The sequence below is a fragment of the Neodiprion virginianus genome, chromosome 6 (assembly GCF_021901495.1).
Source record: "Neodiprion virginianus isolate iyNeoVirg1 chromosome 6, iyNeoVirg1.1, whole genome shotgun sequence".
Taxonomy (NCBI): domain Eukaryota; kingdom Metazoa; phylum Arthropoda; class Insecta; order Hymenoptera; family Diprionidae; genus Neodiprion; species Neodiprion virginianus.
Genome location: NC_060882.1, coordinates 5,732,155 through 5,759,144, shown reverse-complemented (window position 1 = coordinate 5,759,144; position 26,990 = coordinate 5,732,155). Strand labels below are relative to the sequence as shown.

At 36.7% G+C, this 26,990-nt stretch overlaps 5 protein-coding genes and 1 pseudogene across 7 annotated transcripts; 2 read left to right on the top strand and 4 right to left on the bottom strand.

Annotated features, from left to right (window-relative positions):
- Nucleotides 1-224: 224 nt before the first annotated feature.
- LOC124307557 (histone PARylation factor 1) lies at nt 225-2,658 on the bottom strand. Of its 2 annotated transcripts, XM_046769354.1 has the most exons (6): nt 2,552-2,658; nt 2,167-2,462; nt 1,423-1,959; nt 1,180-1,328; nt 695-933; nt 225-567 (listed from the first exon to the last, which is right to left on the bottom strand). In XM_046769354.1, exons 2-6 carry the CDS (start codon nt 2,296-2,298, stop codon nt 266-268), a joined length of 1,359 nt encoding a protein of 452 aa, XP_046625310.1. In that variant the 5' UTR covers nt 2,299-2,462; nt 2,552-2,658; the 3' UTR covers nt 225-265. The 2 variants fall into 2 exon arrangements, with proteins under 2 accessions (XP_046625310.1, XP_046625311.1); XM_046769355.1 differs by lacking the exon at nt 2,552-2,658 and having other exon boundaries at nt 2,167-2,465.
- Nucleotides 2,659-2,706: 48 nt separating this feature from the next.
- Nucleotides 2,707-16,285, top strand: LOC124307261 (uncharacterized). Its single transcript, XM_046768779.1, has 27 exons — nt 2,707-3,010; nt 3,113-3,179; nt 3,377-3,568; nt 3,667-3,853; nt 3,940-4,177; nt 4,667-4,889; nt 4,990-5,196; nt 5,285-5,409; nt 5,506-5,666; nt 5,851-6,027; nt 6,154-6,324; nt 10,277-10,431; nt 10,562-10,742; nt 10,845-11,540; nt 11,714-12,527; nt 12,599-12,733; nt 12,810-12,988; nt 13,083-13,304; nt 13,428-13,789; nt 13,896-14,154; nt 14,279-14,662; nt 14,758-14,902; nt 15,033-15,220; nt 15,312-15,502; nt 15,590-15,720; nt 15,816-16,005; nt 16,085-16,285. The coding sequence occupies exons 1-27, from the start codon at nt 2,962-2,964 to the stop codon at nt 16,251-16,253; spliced, it is 6,198 nt and encodes a 2,065-aa protein (XP_046624735.1). The 5' UTR covers nt 2,707-2,961; the 3' UTR covers nt 16,254-16,285.
- Nucleotides 7,421-10,018, bottom strand: LOC124307560 (uncharacterized). Its single transcript, XM_046769357.1, has 3 exons — nt 9,541-10,018; nt 9,285-9,426; nt 7,421-9,176 (listed from the first exon to the last, which is right to left on the bottom strand). The coding sequence occupies exons 1-3, from the start codon at nt 9,716-9,718 to the stop codon at nt 8,258-8,260; spliced, it is 1,239 nt and encodes a 412-aa protein (XP_046625313.1). The 5' UTR covers nt 9,719-10,018; the 3' UTR covers nt 7,421-8,257.
- Nucleotides 16,286-16,546: 261 nt separating the features above from the next.
- Nucleotides 16,547-17,757, bottom strand: LOC124307561 (succinate dehydrogenase assembly factor 2, mitochondrial-like). Of its 2 annotated transcripts, XM_046769358.1 has the most exons (4): nt 17,418-17,757; nt 17,175-17,323; nt 16,845-17,111; nt 16,547-16,761 (listed from the first exon to the last, which is right to left on the bottom strand). In XM_046769358.1, the coding sequence occupies exons 1-4, from the start codon at nt 17,451-17,453 to the stop codon at nt 16,737-16,739; spliced, it is 477 nt and encodes a 158-aa protein (XP_046625314.1). In that variant the 5' UTR covers nt 17,454-17,757; the 3' UTR covers nt 16,547-16,736. The 2 variants fall into 2 exon arrangements, with proteins under 2 accessions (XP_046625314.1, XP_046625315.1); XM_046769359.1 differs by having other exon boundaries at nt 16,547-17,111; nt 17,418-17,752.
- A 52-nt stretch (nt 17,758-17,809) lies between these two features.
- LOC124307556 (serine/threonine-protein kinase PAK 3) lies at nt 17,810-21,559 on the top strand. The gene has a single exon (XM_046769353.1). It carries the CDS (start codon nt 18,194-18,196, stop codon nt 19,703-19,705), a length of 1,512 nt encoding a protein of 503 aa, XP_046625309.1. The 5' UTR covers nt 17,810-18,193; the 3' UTR covers nt 19,706-21,559.
- LOC124307563 (dihydrolipoyllysine-residue acetyltransferase component of pyruvate dehydrogenase complex-like) lies at nt 20,242-26,925 on the bottom strand (annotated as a pseudogene).
- Nucleotides 26,926-26,990: the final 65 nt, after the last annotated feature.

Genomic DNA, 26,990 nt, shown 5'->3' with positions numbered 1-26,990 from the left:
TTTTGAATTGTAAGTATTGATATTAGATTTCGATCTCGGATGAGGAATTGGAGCGTGGAGCGTGGAGCGGATTGTTACATCTAAATTTATACACCGCGCCGGATACCGAAATTCACGTTCGTATTTCTTTTTATTTATCATTTATAAAAAAGAAATAGCATAAACAAGTATTTATGGACATATCTTAATAAAAAAAAACTTGATGCCAAATAATAGACAAATCAAAATCTAAAAATTACCTTACGGCTTCAATCCGATTTTCTCGTTAAATGATTCCGAGAACACAGCCTGTCTTTCTATCGCAGCAATGCGCCTTGACGATTTTCAAAAATTCCGGACGATTAAGCAGACTGTATGCGGTTGTAAGCATTCGAACAGCGATGGTCTGAACATACTCGCTACCGCTTGAAAATAGGTCGTGTCCCAATTCTAGGCACGTTCCGAAATCGCACTCGTCAGCGGCAATGGTAGCCAGTCGTTCTACTTCCTCGAGGTTAATCAAGTGATCAGATCTTTCAGCGTCGTTTTCTGATTCATCGATTTGTTTTAAAATTTTCTTCAGATTTCCTAAAGGTAAAAAACTAATGGTTAGTGACGAATTTTCAGTTCTTTATGAATTTTGCTTTTCTCTGATTTCTAGGGGGAAAAACTATCACAACAGAACAACAAGTTACAATGATGAAAAACACTCGACCATCAGTTGCAGCCAGCTCTCTGTATCCCAATTGTGTTTTCTTATTATATGGCACCACAATTCCTGCACGATGAAACGTTCTGGCCACGACTAGTCTTTCCCTGGCTCTCATGGTTTCCGTGCTCTTTTCCAACCGGATGCACCGAGCATTTGCGAATTTTTTTAGCCGCTGACGCAAGCTGGCCACTTTAGGCTTTGCAAATGGATTAGTCGTCTTAAGTTTCTCCTCCAAATAATCACTTTAAACAAAGAACGCATTTGTACCGTGATATTTTAAAATAGTATTGCAGTTTTAAATTAATCCTCCATAGAGAATAAATCCAGTTTTGAGAGGAATTTGTAATCCTGGGCACAGTGAAATGTATGACTTTAATTCTTTGCAAATTCGTTCAATTTTTTTATTCACTCCCTCAGGATTCACCAAAAATCAGATAATTCTCGCAATGTGGATTAGATACCTTCCTAATTTTAGTAAATCAGCTTACTCTACAGCTCCAAAGACAGTTTCTGCGATAGGTTTAATCTTGCAATCCACTTTCATAGAGTTTTTAGCAACAAAAATAGGATTCTCCTTTGGCTCGTCTCTCCAATAACCGAAATGCAAGCCTTCCTTGTCATTGCCTTTAATAATAGTCTGCAAAAGACATTGTAGAAAGTAAAAGCAATTAAAATGACCAGATAAATATCCTACATCTAATGTTCTCAACGCTATAAATAACTTAGCGAACCTGGAATTCGGGAGGGTCATAAAAGTATCTCCAGTGCCTGAGATACAGGTCGTTATTCTCAACTTTAGCATCCAATAATTTTCCATTCAAAACATCATATGGCCCAACAAGTAAAAGATCAGCAGCTTTGAATGCACTGCAAGGGTCATTAGGCGATATCTCTTTACAAAGTTCATAGAAGCTGTAAAAGTCTGACGGCATATGTACCAAAAATTTTTCTTTTATAAATTCTTTTTCGTCCACAAGATTCGACGATTCTGTTTCATTGTCTTCTGTCTCATTCCTCGAATGGCTAACAATATCAGATTTCTGTTCATCGTCGCTTCCTACGTCAGATTCTCTTTGTTTTGAACTGCTTTGACCAGCACTTGCAGTTTGATCAGATGAATCAAGCGACACACGGCATTTCTTCGAAGTTATCTCAGGAACTTCTGAGTCGGAGTCGGATTCTGTGATTGATGGCTCGTCCTTTTCTTCATTTCTCCGATCCAGCCTTGTGCGTTTTTTAGGTTTCGATCTAGTGCCGTTTTTTCCCTTCTGGAACAATCACATTAGCTGTTGTGTTAGCGTAACAAGGAGTAGAAGCAACTTCTAGAACTCTTGCAGGAATTGCTAAGAAGATTTTCCAATATCGGTTATAGCTCGCGAACAGAAGTGTATTACGTACGTAGTATAATATTATAAAATTCAACTGATTATTCAGAAAAAAATGTAGAAATCGAAACGTTATTGAGGTTAACTCACTCGATCGTCCGGAGGTGGGTGTTTATATTTGTCCCGATGAATTTGATTCTTCTGATAACATTTGACACCATAGTTGCAAGGGGTTCGGGGATCCTTGACATATGTCTCGTAAAGTTCATCGAAACTGGACATATCGTTTGATTTAACAGAAACTTATTAAACTCTCTCACAGCGTTGAATTTTGAATCTTTTCGAATATCGTTCCAAATATCAAGTGACTAAGTTCGGGACGATCCGGCGGCGGTTGGAAAACTGTGAGTTCGCCAACAGCGGCAATTTCAAGTTTCGTTTTTTAACTGAAAAAGTCGAATAGATAGAGTTGGCGAAAAAAGTCGAAAAGCGAGGTAGAAAAAAATGCGATAGAAATGTGAATGAAATGATCAACCTATTTGGATCAAAAGCACAACGCAAAGCGTCAAATTACGTGTTGATACGCGAAGATTTTTATTTCTAAACGCGGTCGTTGTATTGGCAGTCTTGAAGTTGGCAACGAGTAACGAAGTGGCCTGGCACAAAATTGCGACGCGTAGTGGACGCGCAGCAAAATGCAGCAAAATTCTAAAACGGGGATTGGCGGAGCGCCGACGGAGCGACCGAACTGTCAAATTCTGAACAAAAAAGGGTGAAAGCCTGAGCGAGGAGGGGCGAGTCGCGAATGGGGTTGCTAGCTGCGAAATCTGTCATAAGGGAGCAATAGCGAATAATGAATTGACTGTTTTCGGTCAGTGCTTCTTGAAACGGTACAATCTGCTACAAGTTATACGATTTGAATAGTTATTTTTATTATTCCGAGCCATGGAGGACGACCTGCCGACCGAATACGACGTTGTCGTCGTGGGCACAGGTATTGATTTTTTTATATCACAAACCACGATATATTAGAATATATTTCAATTCATTCGTGTTCTGTCAAGCGTACTAAATTATTTATCACTATTTTACTCAGGAATGACCGAATCCATCGTCGCCGCGGCGGCTAGCAGGATCGGAAAAAGGGTTCTACACCTTGATAGGTAGCTGTTATCACTTTTTATTCATAAATTTCTATATAAATTCATATTGTAAAAAAAAACGCTGAAACGAACCGCCGGTAAAAAAGTCTGCACTTACTAATGTAAACGTAGATTGTAGGCACTCTCTCAACAAACGCACCATCTGTTTACTTGTATTTTTAATATTTTATCCATTAACACGAAACCCCAATTTTTAGCAATGAATACTATGGTGGTCTTTGGGCTACCTTTAATTTCGATGGTTTACAAAAATGGATAGAAGATCTAAAATCTCCCAAACAGAACGTAGCAGATGCCACTTCATTGCTTCAAGCTGATGAGAAATTTTTAAAAGCCAGCAACCAATATTCCACTGTTGAAAATATCATTGAAAAATGGTTCATCTCCAAGTAAGTCGAGTTGCCAACTTTTATCGAAACAGATAGTTTCAAAATCTCATCGGATCGCAGTAATCAATTAATTAATTTTTCTTGAAATATTTTGACAGTGATGCAGACCTGCCAGTATTGTCGACGAAAGACACGCAAACTGATGGCTCTGGAGATACAGCAGCCAACGACGGAGCGGAAAAATCTGACGAAGATAAAAGTGAGAAAAAAGAAACTGTCAAACAATGGAGCATTGATCGGATTAAAAAGGAATACCGAAAATTTAACATCGACTTGGCACCAAAGGTTAGAGGAAACAAAATATACCACTGAAACACAGATATCTTGTAAAATTGCTCTAAGATTCAAACTTATCCTGATTCATTTCACAGCTATTGTTTGCTCGCGGTGAACTGGTAGAACTCCTAATCTCTAGCAACATTGCTCGATATGCAGAGTTCAGAGCTGTTTCTCGAGTTGCTACCTACATGGATGGCAAGCTGACCCAAGTTCCGTGTTCAAGAGCAGATGTTTTTGCCAATAAAACAGTGAGTGTTTTTGAAAAGAGAATGTTGATGCAACTACTGACATCGTGCATGGAACAAGGAGCAGACAGTCCTGAATTTAATGGTAAGTGAATGTAGATCAAACAGCACAGGAAGAAGCGGGGGATTGGAATTGACAACTTTTTTCCTTGTTGTAAAAATATCGCGATCAATGGTGTGTAACAGCCTTGAGACCAATACTCAGTTGGGATAAACACGATACGTTGAGGCTGTTAACCCGCAGGATTTAGGTATTCGTCAATAATAATCAATAAACTTAGCACAACCTGATGCATGAGAGGAGTTACTCAACTGATCAACATTCTGTCCAACACACTGGTGCTAACTGTTCATGAAAAACAATAGGCTTGAATCCGTTTATGGCAACGGTTTGTCATCCACCGTCTGCTTACCATCCTAAACATCCGTTATTTGCAATTGAAATGAATTTCTTTTGAGAAAGAATAATTCGTGAGTCAGCATTTGCCATGGCATCGTATGGCTAATACTGATTTAGAAACCTTGGTTGGTAAAAATTGGAGAAAAATTTACAGAATGTTGAATTTTGTTGCAGGTTTCCAGGACAAAACATTCCTAGAATACCTCGATACGAAAAACCTTACCCCCATGGTAAGACACTATGTGATGCAAGCCATAGCAATGGCCACTGATAAAACTTCCACAAGAGATGGAGTCAATCGTACTAAACATTTCCTAAACAGCCTTGGCCGCTATGGAAATACACCTTTTCTTTGGCCCATGTATGGAAGTGGTGAATTGCCTCAATGCTTTTGTCGGTAAGTGGATGTACCTTGTAGTTTTTTTTTTTTTTTAGTATGATTACCAAAATATACTGGAAGAAAAAGGACCAAAAGATTATCTCTCTCTTTTTAACAGTCTGTGCGCCGTTTTTGGTGGAGTGTATTGCCTGAAGAGACAACTAGACGGCATCGTCGTTGGAGATGGAAAATGCAAGGCTATTATAACTGGAAAGCAAAGACTGGCTTTGGAGCATTTGGTAGTTGGACAAGGACACTTACCACCAGAAATTGTATCATCCAGTGGAGAGCAACAGATATCTCGTGGAATTTTCATCACTGACAGGTAAGTCGATTTTTTGTTCCTTTTCTCTTCTATGATGCTACTTAATAAGCATATCGTACACTGCATTTTCAATTGAAAAACGTTGCAGATCCATTATGCAGGGGGAAAAGGAGAACTTAACACTACTCTATTATCCTCCAGAAGAAACTAGCCAAGAAGCTGTAACTTTAATCGAACTCGGCCCATCAACAAATGCGTGCCCTCAAGGACTTTGTAAGCACTATTTATTAATTTTGAATCTGTATATACCTGCGTTTCTTTTCTTTCTTTATTCAATATCATCTGTAATTGAGAAATCCAATCTTTCAGTTATGATACATGTGACGTGCAAGCGAACCAAGACAGCTGAGGAAGATCTGGCGTACGTGACTAAGAAATTCCTGCATGCCGAGGTACTTGATCCTAACGTCACTCGAAATGCCACCGATTCTCACACTCAGACTGTATCTCCCGACAAGAGACATCTCCAGGCACGTAGAAACACTGCGTACTGTCAGGACTCACTAACATATACCTCCCACCTATAGTAGTCACCGACAGTGACGTGTTTCTTTCCTAGTAATACTCCAAGCTCGGACAAATTTACACCACAATTTTGTCTCATTTCTGCCAGTTGGAAGGGTACAGTAATTATTAGAGACATGTGATTTCCAGGAAGGTTCTGGCGAGACGAAAGATGATAGCCTGGAAAGTCCTAAACCACAAGTTCTCTGGTCACTGTACTTGAACTTGCCAGCAAGTGATATTAAACTCAGCGATTCTGCTCCTAGTAACGTGCATCTCTGTTCTGGGCCTGACTTGGATTTAGACTTCGACTTTGCTGTGAATCAGGTAATTTTATAAAATCAGAATATGCCGTCAGAGCCTTTGGTATACATGTCCAATCTATGATCCACAACGTGATCAAGTTAAATTTACTAACAAAATTTGATGTCTTGTTCCCTTTCTTTTATCAAGGCTAAAGCAATATTCAAGGCCATGTATCCTGACGAAGATTTTCTACCTCGTGCCCCAGACCCTGAGGAAATTGTATTGGAGGGTGAGGAGGCTCCGGGGCCACAATTTGAGGGAGACAAGCCAGAAGAAGGAGAAGAGAAACAGGATGTCGAAAAAACAGAAAAAGAAGAATGAAAGGAATTCCATTAATCGTGATACATGATACTAGCACGTATTAAGGTGAGAAATTGAAAGAATTGAAACAGAATAGGATCAAATCTAAATCTAAATATGGATAACTGAACGAACCTGTAATCCGCAAAAGTCTCATGTATGATTTTATACAATATTGTTGAAAAAAAATTCACCTAAGAGTATATCTGAGAAGGGGTACATCATAGAATTTGCTTAAATTTCGGGAGCAAGCAGAGAATAACCAAGACACATTGTCTTGACACACAGCTACCATATTACCAAATACATATTACTTACCCAGAAATTAAACAATTTTGTGGATGTAAACATTTGTGATATTACTATATTAACGTTGAATAACTTTCCGGGTATAGCAATGGGCTGTGATATTTTCACGTGCTATTTGATCGCACGTCAATGAGCAAAATGATACATACAAAATGAATAAGCTTGGGCCAGATTTCTACTGTTGAACACTTCCCTTTTATACTCTCAGGTGACAGTGTGAATTCCATTGCTAAGGCATCGCATGTTTCAATTTATATTTTACAATTTATCAGCAATAATTGTGCAACTGTATTATTTTACAGAAATAAGTGTAGTTTGATTTTCTTTTGTTTGTAAAATTGTATCTTCAACAGCTATATTGACTTACCATTAAGTAAAAGTGCGAGGGTATAAAGGTTGCTCTTTTCGGGTACTGATAAACATAAGGCTAACAACTAAAGTAGAAAACTGAGACAGAGCTTGAAACTTGCTAAGGCAGAAATAATTTCTATGCATTTAAGTTCTTCGAAAAAAATAAATATTTAATAATGCATTGATAAATTTCATGTTTGCTCGATTCAATATTACAAATGCACTAGTTCCACTTGTTTTAACGTAATGCTTCTAAATATACTCTCAGAGGTTTAAGAATACCAATCGCCGATAGTCATAATTATCAACTTATCCAAAAGAAAAAAAATTCGAAGATACTGAAAATAAAATTTATTTCCTGATTACTTACTAATCGAGGTTTATTTATGCTAGAGACAATTAATTAAAAAAGTATCGTACATGAAAGATGTTTGCATGTTTTTTCATGTAGTGGCGGATCTATGAAGTTATTGAACGACGCGAACAAACTTTATTTAACTTTTCTTACGACACTGAAGATTTATGTTGCTCCTAAATTGTGGAAAAAAAAATGCTTCAATGCACAGTCCACAAATCAACATTTCAAGTATTATCGAGTGTCGTAAACCATTCCATTTATAAAATCTTCTGTTTTAATCTGCAGTCTACTTACAATCTGTATTACAACAATTTTGCTTCTACGCATATTATTATGCTGCTTAAAACATTATTAATCGTGTTTTTACAACGGTTAATCCTGATACGACGATATTTCTTGATAGGGTTTAAGAGTTCACTTTCACCTTTGCGCTCATACAATTCATACGCCAAACTATTTCACAGATCTAGTATTATCATTTTCGTGCACTGTATGTGTAATAAATAACCAAAAAGCTAAAAATGAGGATGAGATGTCTTCAATTTGACACTTTAACTACATGTATGCATATTATCTACGGTATGCTATTGTCGGAAATGATATAAAATAAATAAAATCTCTTCTCTACCTAAAATCAATAATACATAAGTATTTAAGTATAGGTATGTTGGCATACTTTCAAATGTCTTATGCATTTTTGTTGTTGAAATATTTATTTCTTAGATAGAAATAAAGTGTCTCGAAATTTAAAAGATTATTTCAGACTTCTGTGCTCCTTCCTGAGACTTTATTACATTCACATATTTGGCAATATTTGTGGTGAATTCAAAACATATTTCCCATTACTTATATCACTGTGAATCTCTGTGTACTGGGTTAGTTTCATTTTTCGAAGTAAAATATTACCATTAATACAAGCTTTTGCAGCTAGTTTCACCTCTGTTTGCTTTTTGATTTACGGGATCCTAACTTTGTATTTGGTACCTGGGAATATTTAATTTCTGCTCGAGTAACCAATTTACAAATTTCCATTTTGATTTCTGCTTGTGCTCTCATGGGTAAATTCATCACAGTCTGTGCCATACTTTCAAAGAATAGTTCCACACTGCTAGTGCTACTCCTTTTAGGAAAAACTTGTGGTGGTGGTAAACTTTTTTTAGACTTGAGAGAAGAATCAATTTCTATTTTAATATTTTTACAATCCTCTTTTGGCTCTTGTGACGGAGAAGTGACTCTAACACCAACAGTTTCCATCTTTGGATAATTATTAACTTTCATATTTGTGCTGGTCAAAACGGCAGTATCACAATTTTTATCCGATTGCAACTTGGGGCTTTCAACAATTATTTGATTCATTGGATTAAGACTGGACACACTTACAATAGAAGGTGTGGAAGTTGTGCTAGTTTTTAGAATAGCATTACTGCTCCTCAAATTTCTACCATTACGCAGCGCATTCGACTGGTAAGGTTTGGGACGAATAGCTCGATACCTTGTTTGCAATTTTGTGTTTTTTTCTACCAGACAAGGTTGAACAGGTGATTCATTATCAAGGCCACTGCTCCATCCTCCATTATCTTGTTCTGAGCTCTGTTCCGAAACTTGTTCTTCTATACCTGCAATAGTGTCAGCATGCAAATCCAAGTCCATGCATTCCAATGTCTTATCTTTAAACTTTTCATCAGTCTGCGACGACTGCTCTTTACTTTTTTCTTCGTTTGATTTTACTTGCTTGTTGTTATCATTACAATACAGTTCTCCAGCATCGCTGCATTCCGCATATTCTAATTTCCAGTCATCGCAATCAACCTCTTCAAAAGCTTCCAGTGCTTCTTGGTAAGAACGCTCGAATCTTGTTAAAAAGAAATTATAGCATGCATAAACTAATAAAATTTGTTTAACTTCAAATATATCGAGTCTTTCGGAGAGAATAGGCTTCTCATCCGGAATGAATACATACGAAAATTTTAAGAAATCCATAGCGTCTTCGTACAACCACTTTCTTCTCGCTGAAATTCCTAAAACACCTTCCTGCAGTCGTCGTCTCCTAAGTTTAGAATAAACGTCTTTCAAGCCTTTCCATCGCCTTTTGCAATCCTCGGCTGTAACCAAATTTAACGTTGTAAAAATGAATATCGAAAATAAAAAACAAACAATTTATTTCGCCCATTCATGGATCACGAATACTTCAAGTATGAAGATATTTATCAATTCACCTGAAATACCGATCTCCGCAGAAATCGCTTGCCAAAGTCCGTTTACTTCATTTCGATTCTTTCGACGGGTAGGCGACGATTTTGACGGCAAGTACATCACCGGATGGTCCTTGACAAGATTAATCAGCTTCAAGCAAATGTGAGATCCCAGTTCGGTGCTAGGCGTTTCACAGGACATTTCAATCACAAGAATTATCCAAACACCAATTAAACAATTCGAAAAGTTCCGCTTTTATCAAAGACTTTTGTCAATACGATTTCGCAAACTTGAACTCGATTGACGATTCTCGCATGCGCATCATGCTGCGTTATACCATAATTATAAGTGATCATAACGCATTGATGCCGCGTAACGCCATTACAATGGGCAGTTTCAAACTGGACAAAGCGAATATATATGTGTGAACCATTGCCCACCACTGGGTTTGATAAGTTGTCTGATTAGCCCAATTTTGTCCCCGAATTCATCAGCATAGCCAACAAAAAAGAGAAAAATATCACTAACCAAAAATAGGTATGTATTATGTGCCAGGTGGTTGTGCAATGTAGTACGCGCGCCCTGACCCGCGCAAATGAGGTTCGAAGAGAGTTTTCCTATGTAATTTTCAAATATTTTGCGCTCGACTAACCTCAAATAATGTGATACACATACAATTTAGTTAAGGAATCGGATTTAGAAAAGATATGTATTACGACGTATATTAAAACTGGAATGTTGTAGAAGTAAAAACACATTATAATCAATTATGTGCCTTGTCTCGTAACAATAAGAACGGACGAGATCAAGATGTCAAAAAAATCAACTCTACGTAGCAGTAAGAGAATCCAACCTACATTGACGAATTTCCTAACGAAATTTCCTCAATCTACCCCAAAAGTTATTCAGTCCAGGTAAATTTCGTCCTATAGTAATCCATATCTTGCCCTATATCATTGTTCTTGATTTCTGTTTATCAAGTTACTATTACACCTGATATACATATGAAATATTCGAATACTGAATTGATTATATTTTTTCTAGTATTCTACCTGACACTGCCAGTAAAAATGTTAGCAAAAATTATAAAAAAAAATCTACTTTCGAGTCAAATGATATTTGGGATGACAGTGATACAAGTCTCGAGATTGAATCGGATGCTGAGGAAAAAGATCTGCAATCAGCGGTATCAAAAATTGATAGGAAAGCTTCCATCATATCATTGGTAAGTATGTCTAGTCCGAAACCATTTGATAGGCTCGACTGTAATATGATTTTAATATATTTTGTCCAACGTTACTATGTAATATTATTTGAATTATTTTAGAATGATTCCTATGAGTTCCCAGATCCCAAGTTAAATAATTATACAGTAAAAAGCTGTAAGGAAAATTCAACGATTCAATATGTCGATGATTCTATGGAGGAACAAGCCAAAAAAGACTTGGAGGCCTATAAATTGAGTGAAACAAATTTTACCAGCATGAACCAAAGCAGTGATAGCTTAAAAGAGAATAGCAAAGACAGTTTAATTTCAAAATACTCAAATGGTGTTAGTGAAAACAGTCTCAAGTTGACAGCTGACGAAACAAAAATACCAAGTGCTAATAATACAACAACAAATTCAGTAAAACTAGAGGAAGATCAAATGAATAACATGTCTCTTGATAGAGGAACTAAGTCAACACACTTCTCATTGACGTCAAGTTCTAACAGTCCTGGTAATGTTAGCAGAACAGTTCCTAGTCTGTCTCTGCCTAAAAATATCAGCATTAAGACTGAACCGAAAGATGAGACTGTTCCAATACCACTTGAACAGCCAGAATTGAAATCCCCTCCCCCAAAAATTATAGCTGATTCGGACAGTGAGAGTCGTGAATCGGCAGATAAAACTTCGCCAGTTAAGAGAAATGAATGGAAAGGTCCAGATATAAAACTAGATTTAAAACCATTGGGATTAGATGAGAAATTGGACCCCTGGATTGAAATGATGAAGAAAAAATCGGCAGTGGCGTCAATGCCTGTGAGTTTGAATAAGTTTAATTGGAATTCATACTGCATTGTTTCTTGATAAAATAAGTTATTCATAATTTAGTCATCATTTGCAAATAGTCTTTATTTTGTATTAGATAACCATAAGTGACCGGTATTGTTTTATTCATTCCAATCACAAACTAATGAAACTATTTTCTACAGCCACAAAAAAATCAAGTGCTGCAGCGCCAACAAATCTTCAAAGAAATAGAACTACAAGTTTTGGATAAAATTTCGATTGCATTTAACCAAATTCCTTTGCTGGTACTGGGAAAATTTCCAGGTTTCAACTTGAAGACTTATCAGGAGTTGAAAGTCTTGCGTCAGCATCTTAAGGCGAAAATACTTCTTATGCAAAAAAATTTGGATCGGCTCAGCCAAGAGGAACAAAATGCATCTCGCTCACGTGCAGATGAATTCCCTTGCGATGACCATTTGTCTGATTTTTCATCCCAAGAATTTGATGATTTACCATCACCATTGGCTTGTGGTACAAGTGGTAGCCCTCAAATAAAATTGAACCATAAACCAAGCACCGTTACGTCACCTCTAACAAATTACAACCAAAAACCTAGTACCGTTACATCTTCAAATGAACTTTATGATTGTACCACTGAAAAACTACACTTACTTAAAGATGTTCAATACGAGAAATCGGTAGACACTGAATTGTCTTCTCCACCTGCTACTGTTAAAAAATCTGCCTTTCAATTAAAAAAACCTATCAGAGCAACTATGCCATCAGCAGTCATCAAGCACATTGGAAATACCTGGGAAAAGCTTCAAGGAATTTCCGGACAAGCCAATTCTGCAAGTGTTAATGAAAATGGATTCAAGCCTGCAGCGATTTCCAGCAACTTCTCAAGCAAAATGAGTGACAAGACTAACAGTACAGAATCCCCATCACAAAAATCAACATCTTCTACAAAGTCAACGTTCATGGATGATTCATGGAATAGGATGAACGATAGTTTTAGTAAGTCTTTGTTCCAACACTAATTTGCTGAAATAAATATTTCAATATTTTAAAGCTCATGTCTTCTACAGATTTTCCGACACAGAGCCATCATATGCCTTTGGATAAATCGCTGACCGATGAGCTACTAGAAATGCCGACTATTGAACTTGATTCTGATGCTAGGAATGCTGCTAGACAATATAATAAACCAGTAAATACAAGATGTATGTAACTATGATTTTATCTTGCATGCTTTGTAACCGAGTCAAAAGGTATTACTCTTCTTGTTTTGTCACGCAGTGTCTAGGCCAACACCCATCGACACAGCCAGTGTAAATCAGCGTACGAAAAGTTCGAACTCTGTGCAGTTAGCTAGCTCAGCATCCCAGAGTGGAATATTTACAGGCGATTATAAAAACGATGGAGTCAGTGGCGAATTCGATGGTCTGCAATATCCACATTCGCGAGAAATGCTAAAGGTTTAACAAATGACAATAACACTCCCGATTAAAATTTTGATCAACCAGTGTGGTTAACGAAATCAATATTTTCTCGTTTACCCAATGAATTTAGGTCTTTAGACAAAAATTTGGATTACACAGCTTCAGGTCGAACCAACTACAAGCCATAAATGCATCACTTCAAGGGTTCGACTGTTTCATACTAATGCCAACTGGCGGTGGCAAATCTCTGTGTTATCAATTGCCTGCACTTCTTGCACCTGGTATCACAGTGGTAGTTTCACCATTAAAAAGTCTAATTCTCGATCAAGTTCAGAAGCTCAATTCTCTTGATGTAAGTACATAGGTTTATCATCATTGGCGAAATTGATATGTTTGTTAGACTTGTTACAGTTGCATTGTTACACTCTGCTATCTATCGTACACCTAAATTCTACTTCTTTACAAATTTTTACAGATACCAGCTGCTCACATATCTGGTAACTTGACAGAGAAGCAAGCGGAAGATGTATATAGAGAGCTGTCGAAGGCAGGGCCTATGCTCAAGCTGTTGTATGTAACACCGGAAAAAATTTCCGCATCTCAGAGATTCTGCTCATGTTTGAGCAAGCTTTATGAACGAGGCTTATTGTCCAGATTTGTAATTGATGAAGCTCATTGCGTCAGTCAATGGGGTCATGATTTTAGACCTGATTATAAGAAGCTAAAGTTACTGAGAGAAAATTATCCCAGAGTACCGACAATGGCTTTGACTGCAACAGCTACACCAAGAGTGCGCACCGACATTTTATACCAATTAAACATGACCCGTCCAAAATGGTAAGCGTAGTTTACTTTCTCTTCGATGTTATTTTATCTAACGATTTTTTGAACATCGTTGTACTCTTTCACATTTACATGATTGTACAATGATCACTATTTGCAGGTTCATGTGCAGTTTCAACAGGCCAAATTTAAAGTATAGTATTATCCCCAAAAAAGGTAAAAATTGCACAGAGGAAGTAATTGCTATGATACAAACAAAGTTCAAAAAACTCTCTGGAATTGTATACTGCTTTTCACGTAAAGACTGTGATAATCTTGCCGATGATATCAAGAGAAACGGCATATCAGCTTTGAGCTACCATGCTGGACTCACGGATGCTCAGAGAGCTACAGTACAAGGAAGATGGATTTCCGATGAGGTAAACCACGCCTTTACTGTTCATCCGGATTTTTATACTTGAAAATAATATTTCACTGATGAAGAGCTACTAAAGTAGAGATGACACATGCGTATTACTGATCAAGAACTATTCTCGTGTGCAGGTTGATGTTATTTGTGCAACCATAGCATTTGGAATGGGAATTGACAAACCAGATGTGCGATATGTGATGCATGCTGCCTTACCAAAGTCGATTGAAGGATACTATCAGGAAAGTGGTCGAGCTGGCCGTGACGGTGAACCAGCAGATTGCATTCTGTTTTACAACTATGCCGACATGCACCGTATAAGAAAGATGATCGAAATGGACGGAGCTTCTCAGGAGGTAATAAAAACTCATATGGACAATTTATACAGGATGGTTGCATTTTGTGAGAACACAACAGATTGTCGAAGAGTACAGCAGTTAAACTATTTTGGTGAAATATTTAAAAAGGAGTCCTGCATCGCTAATAAGAAAACGACCTGCGACAACTGTAGAAATAAGGTACTCTAAATTTCTTTATCAATATTTTATCATATGTAAATAATTTTTTACCGAGTCAATTGCAATTAAGTATTTTTATCTGTGTTTCTCATCAGGACAAATATGAATTGGTTGATGTAACTGAAGACGCAAGAGAAATTGTTAAAGCAGTACAAGATTTAGGACAAAGAAAAGGCATAACGCTTTTACAAATAACGGAAATCTATAAGGGTAGTGATCTCAAAAAGATAAGGGATGCAGGTGAATATCATTTAGATCCTTCCATTTCTCTATCAGTACTCTATTACATATAAAAATCTCATACTAAAACAACTTCACTGTTACTTTTCAATATATGTCACACTATTAATCTTATGCCTATTCATGTCAGGCCATAATAAACATCGAATATTTGGTCGTGGTAAAAATTGGAAGAAGAATGATATCGAGCGGCTGCTACACAAATTGGTTATTGATCAATATCTTCAGGAGAACATGTATATCAACAATGAAATCACATGTGCATATCTCAAGATAGGACCCAAAGGACGAGAGCTTTTGACAAAAACAAATCTTAAAGTAAACAACAATTTCTCCTTTGTTCATTGAAAGATTTTCCTGTATTAAGATATTGTGAGTACTGACACTGTGTCGGGGGGGGTTATTTTAGATACAGTTCTCGCTGAGGACAAGCACTAGTACCACTACGGTGTCAGTGACTTCATCTGACGTGACCCCATCAAACGAAGCGCTGAAGAACTTACAATCACGATGTTATACCGAGTTAATGTCAATTGTACGCGGAATTGCTGGTGCCTTGGATGTTTCTGCTGCTTCTATTATGAATATGATTGCTGTCAGGTTGGTGAATACAATTCAGTTCTTTAAACATAGACATTGATAAAAATTATCTGACTACTTATTCACGATGCTTTTTTTTTATCAAAGAGCAATGAGCCAGCAGCTACCAGACAACGAAGAGGCAATGTTAAAAATTCCTCACGTCACAAAAGCGAACTATGATAAATATGGAAAAGCTCTACTGGATGTAACCCAGAAATATGCTGCCCAAAAGTGTGGTGAGTACTTCATTTCTTGAGGTATAATTACTAGTAGACAACAAATGTTTGATAACTCAATATTTCTTACTAACAAACTCGTTTGCTTTCAACAGTTCTGCTGAGCGAAGGCTCAAGCCACGATAACGTTTGCAATGATGAAAATGATGAGGGTACTACATGGTTATCTACAGTATCTAGTCCAGCCTTTACAAGTAGTACTGGTAGCAGAGGTCGAGGAATAAAAAGAAGAGGACGAGGTGGAGTTACTAGCAGAGCAAAGAGATTCAAACGTGGAGCATCAAAGTTAGTGTCAATAAAAAATGTGGTGAATTTGGATTTGAAAATCAATATTTTTCTTGTTTCATATATCTTGCTCTTTCAGCTCTGAATATCAACAATCGACTACTCGAAGCAAACGTGGTTCAGGAACAACACGTGGCTCAGGGACATATCGAGGAACTGGAACGAGCCGTGGTCCAGGATTTCTAGAACCTGGACAAAAGAAGGCCTTTTCCAGAGACAGCAGTAGATTCGTGAATCTCGGATTGTAGTAACCTCAAATTTAATGAAACAAGTTCTGAAAGAAAAAAACAACCTAAAACTAGCTTCCAAGTGTTCAGACTATGTAAACAGATTGTGTGATCAAGATGATGAGATGATTATGTTTACGATAAGATTTACTTATTTTTCAATCCTAAGGTCTTAAAATGATGAAAGACGAAGATCTTAGGATGATTGAAAATTGCTATCAGTTATGCAGCCCAACTAGTACTTGTGTATAAAAATAATTTTGAATAATTTATTGTCGAGAAGAAATGTGTTTTGTAATAAAATGGTTTTTAACTTTTACATAATATTTGTTTTTTACACACACCAAAAAAATCCAATCACAAAACTGAGAAATAAATACAATTTTCCTGATATGACGCGTGAACAAGTTGGATATATAAAAAATACAAAATACTGACTCACTTTTAGCTCTTCCGAAACAAAGAGCAACGATGATGATCATTTAGTTTTCCATATTGTATCGTTTATAACTGTTTTTCACTTTTGATCCTGCCAGGGAATAAACTCATCTGTAGTGTAATATCGTTTTTGAAATCTCTAATTGCAATGGCTACTCGTTCATAACTAATTACAATTCTGGTTGCATCAATCTGCTGACTCTATCCTTATTTTTAACATGCTCTTTGAGCAAATCCATAACTTCATTGTCAAACTCAGACGGAGTCGGCTTAACTTCTGCAGCCCAGTGAAATATATCCCAGTCATTTGACGGCAGGTTGATCAATCTATCGTACAGCACCATTTGGGATTCATTGAAGTTGTCGAGGTACTTTTTGGCAAAAGTACTAAGAAGGAGACCGTTTTCCAACATACCTCGTTTGCGAGATTGGTAGATGAGCCTGCAAAGTGAATTCTAATTTAAGTTTGTTCAAATAGAGTCGTTTTATACCCACGATACCCACCTAGCTCGTTTTAAGGTTATGTCTTCACCTTGCCGTTCCACATAAGGAGGAATGTGTGGCTCACGTGCCTCGGGATGAACAATATTGAGATCATCGTTATCGTTAACGGAGCTACGAGAAATATTCCTCGTCAAAATGAAAGATCTAGCCTGTAATAAGCAAGATTAAATAAACACCGACTTCTACGTCTTGTTACATAATTGCCAAAATATCCTGAAAGAAAATGTATCGATGACAACTTACATTAAACAGCCTACCGGCCTTCGTTATAGCACTCATCTTCGTACACTTTGAGCAGCGAAAACTCGGATGCGTGTAAAATTGCGTCAAATTATGTATTTGTTTTCCCCACACCACCGTTTCTTCACCGTTCAAACGTGTATGTCAAACAACACCTCACGTCAAACTGGATATGGATCAGCGGATAGAAACCAGTCATAAATAGGCAAAGCAGACAACGTAAAATCTTTAACCAATCAGATCTTTTTTTTCGGTCACGTGATTTCGGTGATTATTATAATGTGATTATAATACACCAATGAACTACGACTAAGAAACTATCGATAACTGTCGATTTTGGTTTGCAAGCAAGTCGAAAAGAACAGGGTGACTCATTTGCTGAATCAGTCGAAAGCAGATGGCGACAGTGTTGGTCGATGATCGTTAAAATTAGGTATTTTTCGGAAAAAGAAGTTCTGTTACATTCTCTGCTGCAATTCAGACGGCATATCAGTGTAGTGTACCAACGTAAAAGAAGTTTCCAGGAGTACGTGAGATAATTAGTAATGTCTGTGTCGAGTGAATGATTAAATAGCACACGCCTGCAAATGAATAAAGTTTGTAAATAGATAAGACCGAGACTCGCAACTCACGCGGTTAAATCCTGAATAATGGGTGTGATCAGTCTCCGCGTTTTCGATACCTTGTATTAACACTCGCCGTTTTCGATAACTAGGAAAATAAATTCGTCAACCACGGTGGAACGCCCGTCGATAAACTTTGCTAAACCGCGTGCCAAAATGAGCCTGAGTATAACAAGGCTATTTACAAAGAAGAAGAACAGCAACGTCGAGGTAGTTTCGGAGATAGGTCTGCCGACAAACGTCACGCAGAATATCCACGTTACGAAAAATGTCGAAACTGGTCAACTCGAGGGTCTGCCCGACCGGTGGATCCAAGAATTGGACAAGCAGATAACCAAGGTCGAGCAGAGTGAGCACCCAGCAGCAGCCTTGCAGGCGATTAAGTTCTACAATTATTCAATAAAGAAAAAACCGCTCGAGGAAGTTTTCAAACCATTTGTCACAGAGAAATTGATCGCCGAAGAATCGCAAGAGATCGATAAAATCTTATCGAAAAAACAGTATCAATCTGGTGATTCCGACGGCAGCACCTCCATCAGCTCAAATGACAGCCAGCAGAGATTACCAGACCTGCCTCCGAAGCTCAACAAACACCCCAAGCCCGCCCCACGAACAAAGGTGGAACATTCTGAAAAAACGTTGACAGAGATACTAGAGGATTTAACTACTTACCAAATTAACGAAGAAGATGAAACTCGACTGCCAGATGATATCCGTCACCCGGAAGACGAGAGTCCCATACTACGAAGAAAGACTGAGGGTTCGTTAGGGAAAATGACAGAGGACGAGGTTTTCGAGGAGCTGAGAAAAATCTGCAATCCCGAAGATCCGCATCGCAGGTTTGAGAGAAGCAAGGAAGTAGGAGCTGGTGCGTCGGGCACTGTTTTCATAGCCACCGATACAAAGACTGGTCAAAGAGTGGCCATCAAAGACATTGATTTGACCAAACAGCCTAAGAAGGAGCTAATTCTGACAGAGATTCAAGTCTTGAAAGGATTCCATCATCCAAATCTCGTCAATTTTCTTGACGCTTATCTGGTAGACGAAAATCTATGGGTGATAATGGAACTGCTGGATGGAGGGCCGTTAACGGATGTCGTCACTGAAACTATTATGAAGGAGGCCCAGATAGCGGCAGTCTGCCGCGAGGTTCTCAAAGCTGTTAGCTTTCTACATGCAAAAGGAATCATTCACAGAGACATTAAATCCGACAACATTCTACTTGGAATGAATGGGTTGGTAAAGGTGACAGACTTTGGATTTTGCGCAAACATTGTTGGTGACGAAAAGAGGCAAACAATGGTTGGGACCCCATATTGGATGGCTCCAGAGGTTGTTACACGGAAACAGTACGGTAAAAAAGTAGATATTTGGTCTCTTGGTATAATGGCGATTGAAATGATCGAAGGAGAGCCTCCGTACTTGAAGGAAACTCCGCTCCGAGCTCTGTACTTGATCGCTGCTATAGGGAAACCATCCATCCCGAGGTGGGATACGCTAACTCCTCATTTTCAAAATTTCCTTGAGAGATGCCTGGCTGTCGAGGTCGATGATCGAGCAACAGCTGAGGAGCTGCTCGCTCATCCTTTCTTAGATAACTGTGCAGATTTATCTACGCTAACACCGCTAATTCGTGCAGCCCAAAAAATTTTGCGAAAAGTATTTTAAACAAATTATATTGTCTCAAAAATTAATTATATGAGTAGGAAAATTGAGAAAATATTCTTCCACTCATCATTTCCAGTTGTGTATCGCTATCGTTTCATAGCCAGTACTCGACCCTTCGATACGTGCCGCAGAATATTTATACATACAGTTTTTCTGTAATAAATTTAGCATAAAAAAAGTTTTATCCATTTTACAAATATTTACTCGAGATATACTATACATATTTTTGAAGCCTGTATAAGTTTACATTTAACATTAATATGAAACAGTCATGATTAGTATATTTAGTATTTGTAGTTTATCAATGATTGCAGATATAAATAATTTGATCTAGTGCAATCAAGTGTAGTCAAAGATAATTGATACTATGTTCAAGACTGACACAAAGTATTCAATGTAAAATCAACTTACATCACTTAACAAAAGTATTTTGCATATTCAGTCAGTGTTAAAAAAAATTCATAACTTACTTTGCGATAGACCTTTAAAGATTGAAGACTCACTTGTTTTTTTTTTTTTTTTTTTTTTTTTTCTTTCAAACAAACCAAATATTTTGAGAACTACTTATTAGAGTAAACAACTGCCAATATATAATCCGTCAATTTTCAGGCAGGGTTGGCATTAATCGACGTGTTTTACATTTTCTCAAGTGCCTAGCTTTCCGCTCAAAAGTATTTTTGCCTTTGAGCAGTATTAAAACGTAACAAGTAATTTTGATAGATTTTATACAATTGTGATAAGTAATTTTCAGGTAATCATTCAAAATTTTATACATATGTATACAGTTTTTGCTAACCCTGGATTATATAATTGTAATTTAGCAATAACCATTCTGACGTAAAAATCGATCATTTTTTAAACGGACCAAACAAATGCTACATTCTATAATATAGGTTATTTCATGTAACAGTTTATTTAGATGAGCATTCAGCATTTTTTCTATTTGTACTTTACACAATTTTTTAGATTAAGATGATGCAATAATAATTATGCTTGTGAAGCGTGATTTGTCTGCTCGTTGTCAAACAACCAAGCATTTTATACCCTAACATTGTAAAATCATATTTGTATTCATAAAAATGTTACTTTTTATCAAAATTCCCATGAATTTGACAATAAAATTCTGAGCAAATAATATAATCAAACTTTCCCAACGACATATAGTGTGACATCGAATTCCAGCATGCATATTAAGAAAATAATAACTGTAAAAAAGTTTAGATGTAACGCCACAACTTCCTTATCTTAATTAGACTTTTAAGCAAAAGCTGTAGTATTGAATTGCTTTAAAATACTGGTAACGTAGGAGAAGAAAGGAAGGAGAAAATTAACCTTCATGAGAAATCAATTGAGATGTGATACATAGATTGAATGATATTGTTGATAATTTAGTGGTTTGTGGACAACTTCTGTACAACAAGTTATCGATATTAAAAATGCAGATTTCAAAGTATCCAACTGGAAATCACACCAACAAGTTATTTATAATACCAACACTAACCACACAAAAGAGCGTTTGTGAAAAATTTAAATAATTAATTGTTTACAAAAAAAAAAATGTCCATCTTTTAATATTAATGCCAGATTTTTATGTATGAATTGCTTGTATGAGAATTCTAATCAAACTGTGTCTGAATTGTCAATCAGATCTATTGCGATTTCGTCAATTCTAACAAATATAAGATTTTTCATAAAATTATTGCACAGTCACAGCTGTAAATCGCAGCCCTTATCTGCTGGGCTATAAATATTGTATGAGTTATGTATATGTAATTAAAACACGTATGTAACAATCATATAAAAGAAATTATACATTTTTTTTCCCCCTGGTCGGAGATTGAGTCTAATGCCTTGCAAACTAGTGAAAAATTATATTGGGTAAAAAAACTCGACCGAACCCACGACCTTGAGATTCAAATGGAATCGAACGATGTAAACAGTGAGCTAAAGATACTCCTGTGGTATGTAACATTATACAGCATATCAGAAGAGAGTATGTGTTGCTATGTCGCTTAGTATGAAAATTATCGCGCCGCTTGATAAGCTGAGATAAAAGTAATAAATGATACTTCTACAGAATTCGATTCCTAAATCGAGATAACGAATTACATTACCTTTTATCTGTAGTTGAACTATAAATCTACTAAAGAAAATGTTGGAATACACAATTACACGTGAAAATACGGTACTTTTGTCTTATTATTATATGGTTCAAATCATAGCTGGTGGAAATGCTGGAAATGCTGGTTTTATATGCAAAAAAGTGTATAGGGATTCAATCAAATGAGAAAATATCATGAGGAACAAACTCCTGCTTCCCATATGTGTACATGAAGTAAAGTATTTTTAAATAATTAGATCGGATTATTTCAGTTCCGTTACAAATGATAATTGCAAAAGTTATATGCAATTGAACTTCTAGGTTTTTCATATACACATATCAGACATACTTTAGCATAGGTGAGGACATGCAATACCTTTATTTGACTAATTGAATTTCCTTCCACTTTGCTTTAAATAATAAAAAAAAAAAATGGACACAAACGATAAAATAAATTCCTGAAAAATTCCTATTGAAATAAACAGTGTTTCTTTATAATAGATTTCTTGATTGAGAGTTTTTATTTGCACTGATCCCGAATTGTAAGAATAATGTACGTAATAAATAAATAAATAAATTATGAACCGAAGTAATGTTGATCTAACGATTGTCAGGCTAAAAATAAATTTCTTTAAATACTTAGAGATCGAAATAACATGTACGTACATACGTCATATGCAGACCGAACAAAGTGTATTATTGGCAAATCACTAAAAATAAACAGAATATTATATTGAAACTACATGGCTACACAGCAACTTGTAGTTGATAGTAACTAGAAAAGAACATCAATAAATATTTTCATGAAAATTTCGTATACTGAATTCTACTGTACACCCTGAGTTCTAAAGAGCTTTACAAACTTCTGTAATCGTTCGTTATATTCATTGCCGTGGGCTTATACACTGGTAACATAATGGTCGTAGTTCAACTACGAAATACACAAATGAATCTGTACTGAATCGTAACATTATTTTGTTAAGAAAATTGCTGATTTCATTTAAACTGTAAATGAGCTATGACTGATTACTAAGTGAAGTTACTCTTCAAGTATCACCATCTGTCTGAAGCCTGTTCTTACAACTTACTAGAAACAAACATTCTCTTTGAAAATCAAGCTCTTAATACACCTTGGTTCTATGCATACACATAGGTGCAGATTCATCTTTAAATAAATATTCTGTACAATTTTTCTAACTTACGAAAATTTGGGAATTCTCAGAGTTCCTTCCATGAGTACGGAACCTGAAAGAAATTAGCAAGAATATTCGATCTTTATCGATAGAAGATGATTCATTTGGAACATAGGCAAAAGATAAGATATCTGAAATTAAAAGCGTTGAACTGCGTGCAAAAATTAATTTCTTTGTGATATGTTAAAAGTGGGTTACAAATATTTCTCAGTAATTACAGTTGGCTGAACAGTGTAAAACCTGAAACCTAATGCACTTTTCCATGATCGAAAAAAATTTGTCCACATATATACTTTGTTTAACTACTTAATTTTTGAATCACTTACAGGTAGAATCATAGACGTTTATGCCTATATGCTTGAGCCCGTCCGACAGCCAAGAAAGTTGGATCTTCAAGCATGGCTCTTAAAACAGCTAGAAAGTCAGCTGCCTGATCATCGTCGATTGCTCGCCTATCATATGATAGTGTTGTTGTCATTCGTGTGACGGTATTAAAATTAGAATCTGTGGGAGAAACTTATGATACAGAATTTGCTGAAAAATTGGGTTTATCCTAAAGGCTTGTACAAACAACTGATTATAATAAAAAATTAACGCAAGTCCTACAATCAAGAGTGAAATCATCCATTCATAGTTAGACAGAAAACTCACCTAATTCCTGTCTTCCAGTTCCCACAGCTAAAATAGCTGTTTGTGGGGGATTTATTATGGCGGAAAATTCTTTAATGCCAAACATACCAAGGTTGGATATTCTAATGGAAATGATAATGATATAAAATGTGAGTAAAACTTGGAACATTTTAAAGAAGACAGTCGTATCACATAATTTCAACACCCAATGAAACTGGATATCTTACAATTAGATATAGCTTCAATTAAAACTTACGTAAACGTTCCACCTTGAAATTCATGTGGCTGAAGTTTTCCGTCACGAGCTCGACCAGCAAGCTCTTTAATACTGGCAGAAATATCTATCAAACCTTTTGATGGAACGTCAAATATAATTGGCGTTATAAGGCCAGTTGGAATAGAAACTGCGAACGAAATATCCACTTTTTGCATTTGAATAATCTGAAAGTTAATGAAAAAATAAAAGGTAAAATACGACAATAGATTTATATTTCACCATTTTTTTTGCCTAAATTAAAAGAGGTATACGACAATGTGTACAAAGTTTTCACACTTACCTGTCCATTCTGATATAACGTATTAACAGCTGGACATTCCAGGAGTGCGTGAGCAACAGCTTTAGTGATAAAATCGTTCACGGATACCTTGACGTTTTCCGCCTTCAACTTTTCCCGAATTTCGTTCAGTTTGTCTACTTTAATATCCATGAATTCGTAAGAATGTGGGATGTTTCTCTGAAACAAAAATATTTTGGTTAGAAAAGAAAAAAATTGTGTAATAGTAGAATAAAGCAAATACGAAGTGAGTCTTGCGTTACTGACTTTAGATTCTGCAAGTCTTTTTGCAATGACTGCCCTAATATTGCTGACAGGAACATCTTTATACGTGGATGGGATATTTTGCCCCAATCCAGATGGTCTTTCACTGGTATTTCCGATTGCACTTGGATTGCTTGATTTGGATGCTGCAGGAGATTCCGGTCCAGCTGCTATAAAACCAATTAAGTAATAGTAAATTAATTTGCAAAAATTTGCTCAGAAGTCAACTCTAATCAAATTTCTTGGATACATTTGTACTGAGCAATACGTGAAATAGCGATTGTAAAATATTTTGGTGATGTAATTCAACATGGCATGCGTACTAAAATGATCAGAATCTATACCGATTTTTGGGGCTACTTTTTGCAGACCATGGGCTTGAATGTGAGCAAGAACATCACTTTTCAAAAGGCGATTAGGTCGTCCAGTTCCTTTTATTGAACCAGAACTCAAATCATACTCTTCCAGTAACCTTTTGACAGCCAAGCCATAGACCCTGGATCAAAATAGTATTTCTACATCTAATTACATCTGTCACACCTTCGCTGACGGTATTATAAATTCACTATTCTTAATTTACTTCGGAAATATTTGAAACTTGATGCTGCAGTCATGCAATGAAACCAACTTCCAAAGTAATGTAAACATACATACTGGCCGCTTGGTGGTGGAAGCGTACTACGCGACGTTGGCGCTGGTTTGAGTGGTTGAGATGGTGTAGAAGGAGCAGGTTTTGCAGCATTGGCGACCGGAGCAGTGGCAGGAATAACGGCCTTTGTCCAATCAGAACCCTTATCCATGGTCAAAGCAATAAGTTGGCCGACTTCAACTTGAGATCCTTCAGGTACCTGCGATGAAGACGAATTAAAAAGTTAGCACGACGATTTTCCTAAACAACAATCTATCTCCCCAACAGACACAACGTCATATGGTAATACTTACAATTATTTTAGCCAATACTAACTCGTCTTCGAGTTCAAAAGTCATGACAGCTTTGTCAGTCTGTATATCCGCGATAGCATCGCCTGGCTCAATATTGTCACCTTCTTTTTTTAGCCACTTTACCAATACTCCTGTTGTCATTGTTGGAGATAAAGCTGGCATCGTCAAGTCATGTCTGGAAGTGTAAAAGTTACAATATATTAACTTGCGTTTACATTTAGCGAGCTTTCGGAAGTAAAGATAATTGAAAGTATTCTACTAAATGACTGGCCACAATAGTTTCATTTCCAAGTCATACTTCTGTTTAATTCAAGCCGAATACCTCCAGCTCTAAAAATATTCACAATTTGTACATTAACTCACTGTCCATCTGGTATTGGCTGTGATGCAGATGCAGCTGGTGCAGATGGAGCAGGAGGATCTGAATTCGTAGAGAAAACCGACGGTGCTCCAGCAGTAGATCCTCCTGGCACTTCCACTGCCTTCCAATCCTCACCCTTATCTACCGTCAAAGCGATCAATGTGCCAACTTTGACATCTTTGGTTCCTTCTGGGACCTAAAGTTTAATAAGATATCCTAAGATGTATTTATAAAGGAAAAGATGTTATGGCTTGTGGAAGGAGCTATGAGAAATACTACAATATTGAGGAAGAAACAAACTGTATTACGATTATTTTTGCTAGAATGGCTTCGTCGTCCATTTCCATCGTCATCACTGCCTTATCGGTTTGAATATCGGCGACAGCATCGCCAGGATCGATGTCATCTCCCTCCTTTTTCAACCATTTGATCAATGTACCTTGTTCCATGGTTGGTGACAGGGACGGCATTAGGAGTTCTCGTCCTTTTACTATTAAAAAAATTACATTTCTCACAACCTGCATAAATGGATATTACCTGGCTCGCGTTAATAGAAGTTTTCAGTTTTCAATAATTATGTACTTGTATTTCTCAATAGAAATTATTTACAGAAAATCCATAGTTATTTTTTGGACAATTGGATCTGATGTTCTAGGGATCGAAAAAAAAGTTGCATAACAAAATTAAAAAAAGGCTCTCCGCAAATACACGCAGAGTTACTTCATTGATTCGAATGAAATGCGCCATCCCTATCTCAGAAAAATTGGGTCAAGATCTGATTGTTAGCTACGAAACTTAATGCAATTGTTGATTTACGTGGTTAATTAATATTGGCGACATGGCAAACCTAACCTCTGGTAATCGCATATGTTCGCTCAAGTATTGATGAATGAAAAATTACGTACCATCGAAAACCCAGCTGGTGTGAAAACATGATCGATGATATTTTACGGGGAGTTCAACTTTCGGTATGATTGTTTGAAAATACTTTGTCGTAAACACACCGACCCTACCCCTAAGAACTTGCGCCATTTTTCCCCGCCGACTGAATGGGCCAAGGCGTAATTGGACTTGATATTCGCGTGACCTTTTTCCTCCGAATGTGTCCTCTGCGTCAAGGTCGTCTCTGATAGATCTCAGACAATTTATTCAGACAGATTCATTCTGTATACAATCTACATCATTTGTAAAAATTCTTCCGTTACGTCAATACTGACGTACTATACGTATATAATTTATG